Here is a 3,217-nt window from a genome sequence, read left to right on the forward strand (position 1 = left end):
ATTTACTATTTGGGAAAAAAAGTTTCTGCCTAAAAGATTAGGGTTTTCCTGCAATTGAGGATTGTGAGCATTTGATTCCATCAAACACTACATCGGAGCATTGCACTGTATCGATTATCGGCATTGTCCTCGCCGTTGCATCTCGTTCAACCCCATGCCTATAAAGTGGTAATTCTATTCGACTCTACTTCGTACACCGGTGCACAATTAGAGTCCACCCCCAAAATCTATCAGATCATCACAGTGCACCTGCTCTAAAGCTTTATTTTTTTTTGTTTCTTTGCTGTTCGTGGTTGATGATTGAAGGTGTATGCACCTAGATACACCTAGACCTGATCTATCCTATCTATATGTATATATCTGTGTTTTTCTGGAACTAATTATCGACCCTATGTGTGTAATTTAGGATTTTGCACTGGCAGCCCAATGCGGGACACACCGTGAACAGTCAGATACTAGCTGAAGTTTCGCAGTGTGTTGAGAGCATCAATGGTGTCAAGGAAGGAAAATGGAAAGCTACACTCAGCTTCTACAGACCCGTTCTCAAAGGTAAATCTTGAGGTTTCTGGTTTGAAAGGTCCTTAATTTCACAAGAACCACGAATTGATTTGCAATTGCTTCTTAGAACAAGCGAATCCATCAGAATTCCCCCGTGACTTTCTGGGAATATCACTACCAGAACAACCAAACAAATACTACCTTGTTTTAAGAGGACAAAGATTAGTTCTTGAAGCAGATTCCACCATCCAGACTATAATGGAAAAGCTCCAGTCTTACAAAACTAGAGTAGCACTCAATTTTGAGGTCAGCATTTTCAGTCAATACATCTAATCTTAAAACCATTTCAATAAAACGGCTTTGATTAATGTTCTTATATTGTATAATCTAGGGATTTCAATATCAACTTGGTGATTTCCAATTGAGGGTGGGTAAAGTGGTTTCCATTCAATCAGAAAGTTTAAGGGGAATTGTCATGGAGGTAATAAGCTGTATTTCTTTCATCTTTTTTGGTAAGACTATGTATAATGTATAATGTATAATGAATGTCTCTCTCTTTTTTTTTTTTTTACTATGTAGATGGAATATCGACCAATTTCTTCATGGGAAAAGTCTCACAAAATCATGGGTGAGTTTTTTGACATATGGCAAGAAGCTCTATCAAAAAGATCATTAGCAGGTCATTTTGTCCACATGGAACCAAACTTTGGGGAGTTTGGCTTATCTGGACAATACACCTTGCAACACACAGCTGTTCAATATGCAACAATCATGCTTCAGATGATAGCAACTGCTCAATCAGTTAGAAACTAATGTTTTCACTAATGTAAGCATTCGAATCTCTATTTATAATAAAAATGCTTTATTAAAAGATAATAGATGAATGATACAGTAGTTTCATGTAAACATAATTCATAGAATCATAGAGAAGATAGCCATTCTCCCCCAATTTCAGGAATAGAAGAAAAATAATCCAGAATTTCCTTTGAAACATCTGGAGAAGTTGTAATAGTTGAAGAACCTGATAACATATCATCTGCTTTCACCATTTGATCACTTAGATTAAAGGAATCTGTGAAATCCATGTTGAAAACATTCGATAAAGAACAACTACCACCTTCATTCACATCAAGATTGAAACTTGATGGATGAATAATATTGTTATTCTCTTCATGGTAAAAGAATGGAAACATTGATTCCGTTGTCTTCATCTCATTCACACTCACACATTCCTTTTCTTTCCTTTTAACGTTTTCTTGAGAATTCGAATGCGAATTTGAACCAGAATTATCATGATTCTGATTATAATGATGAAGATCATGAACTTTTTTAGCAAGAGTGGTGTTCCAGTAGTTCTTTATTTCATTGTCTGTTCTCCCTGGAAGCCTCCCTGCAATAAGTGACCATCTACACACACATACAAAATAACCAAAACAAGTAACATCAAAACATTTTCATGGTACAACTCATAATGCATAATGTACACCCCACCTGTTTCCCAATAGTTTATGAAGCCTGATAATAAGATCTTCTTCATCACAAGAAATGTTTCCTCTCTTTATGTCTGGTTTCAAGTAGTTCAACCATCTCAACCTGCAACTCTTTCCACACCTCTTTAAACCTGTAAAAACATTTATACATTAAGGGGTGGGGGGTGGGGGTGGGGGGGTAGGGTAGGGTACATACTACATACTACATACCTGCTTTGATGGGAAGCTGTCTCCATTTTCCTTCACCATGAAGCTTAACATAATCACTAAGAATCTTGTCTTCAGAAGCTGTCCATGAGCCTCTATTCAGACCAATCTTTGAACAACATGGGCTTCTTCCCATTTTTTTTTATTTTCAACAAGTTATTTTTCTTTGGTTTTATGTAAGAATGGTGTGGTAATTGTGTATATATATGGATGGTGGATTATGGAGATGGGTCCCACGTATGTATCATGCATTTATAAGAATGGATGTGACTTTTTTTTATGATGATAAATCAAGCATCTTGGTAAGTCAGCTGGGTAAGAAAATTTCTTCAAACAGGTTTTTTATGTTTAATGCATGCATGTGATAGGAAAAAAGGACCCCTTTCTTTGTTAAATTAAATCAACTATTTCTGAGACCCAACTGGTTCCATTTCTGTTATTATGTAAATTTACTCCCCTAATTAATTTAATAGAATTTATCTCCTCAAATGTGTAAAAAAAAGGAACAATTTTCTCGTAAGGTTTTATGACACCAAGTATTCTAAAAGTTGTGAATTTGTATTTATAGCGAGTTATATTTTTCAAAATCGAATGTGAAACATGTCGTGTACAATATTATGTTAATGCTTAGATAATCCAACAACCGACAATAATAATAATAAGTAGGTGTGTAAGACCGATTCAAGGGTCAATAACAATAAGTTTAACTTAATTACTTGAGAATACATGTGACCAAACAATATGTCGATCTTAATGTGTAAAATCAAGGAAAGTTGATAATCAATGGCATTTGTAACGATGGTGGTGACTAACTATTTCTGCCTACTTCCATGGCACCCAAATGCGAACTAGATGGTGGTGATAGGGGGAATGATGGTAAAATATGAATATGCCATGCCATGATCAATGCCACAATCCACATGCCACCCTTACATCACTCATGTAAGAACAATTTCAATTAGTTTTCTAACAAAGAAACTTTCAACGATTCAAACCATCTTGGTATAAAAGCAAAAGTCCCT

General features: G+C 35.5%; 2 protein-coding genes across 3 annotated transcripts; one reads left to right on the top strand and one right to left on the bottom strand.

Moving 5' to 3' along the window:
* On the top strand, positions 1-1,546 carry LOC145061385 (mediator of RNA polymerase II transcription subunit 20a-like). 2 transcript variants are annotated; one of them, XM_079008837.1, is made up of 6 exons: positions 1-168; positions 407-549; positions 626-804; positions 890-979; positions 1,078-1,324; positions 1,417-1,546. In XM_079008837.1, exons 1-5 carry the CDS (start codon positions 155-157, stop codon positions 1,309-1,311), a joined length of 660 nt encoding a protein of 219 aa, XP_078864963.1. In that variant the 5' UTR covers positions 1-154; the 3' UTR covers positions 1,312-1,324; positions 1,417-1,546. The 2 variants fall into 2 exon arrangements, with proteins under 2 accessions (XP_078864963.1, XP_078864962.1); XM_079008836.1 differs by having other exon boundaries at positions 1,078-1,546.
* On the bottom strand, positions 1,419-2,351 carry LOC145061384 (uncharacterized). Its single transcript, XM_079008835.1, has 3 exons — positions 2,199-2,351; positions 1,990-2,119; positions 1,419-1,905 (listed from the first exon to the last, which is right to left on the bottom strand). The coding sequence occupies exons 1-3, from the start codon at positions 2,329-2,331 to the stop codon at positions 1,419-1,421; spliced, it is 750 nt and encodes a 249-aa protein (XP_078864961.1). The 5' UTR covers positions 2,332-2,351.
* Between the last annotated feature and the right edge of the window lie 866 nt (positions 2,352-3,217).

Source organism: Lactuca serriola, chromosome 7 (genome assembly GCF_051521515.1).
Source record: "Lactuca serriola cultivar US96UC23 chromosome 7, Lser_US96UC23_V15, whole genome shotgun sequence".
Lineage (NCBI taxonomy): Eukaryota > Viridiplantae > Streptophyta > Magnoliopsida > Asterales > Asteraceae > Lactuca > Lactuca serriola.

What these genes read in the sequence shown, in the direction of transcription:
- LOC145061385 (XM_079008836.1), top strand. An exon ending in CTACAGACCCGTTCTCAAAG is followed by an intron (nt 550 to 625) that starts GTAAATCTTGAG and finishes ATTGCTTCTTAG; the next exon opens with AACAAGCGAATCCATCAGAA. An exon ending in GAGTAGCACTCAATTTTGAG is followed by an intron (nt 805 to 889) that starts GTCAGCATTTTC and finishes TGTATAATCTAG; the next exon opens with GGATTTCAATATCAACTTGG.
- LOC145061384 (XM_079008835.1), bottom strand. Translation starts at nt 2,331, where the DNA reads ATGGGAAGAAGCCCATGTTGTTCAAAGATTGGTCTGAATAGAGGCTCA. An exon ending in ACAGCTTCCCATCAAAGCAG is followed by an intron (nt 2,120 to 2,198) that starts GTATGTAGTATG and finishes ATGTTTTTACAG; the next exon opens with GTTTAAAGAGGTGTGGAAAG. An exon ending in CATAAACTATTGGGAAACAG is followed by an intron (nt 1,906 to 1,989) that starts GTGGGGTGTACA and finishes ATGTGTGTGTAG; the next exon opens with ATGGTCACTTATTGCAGGGA.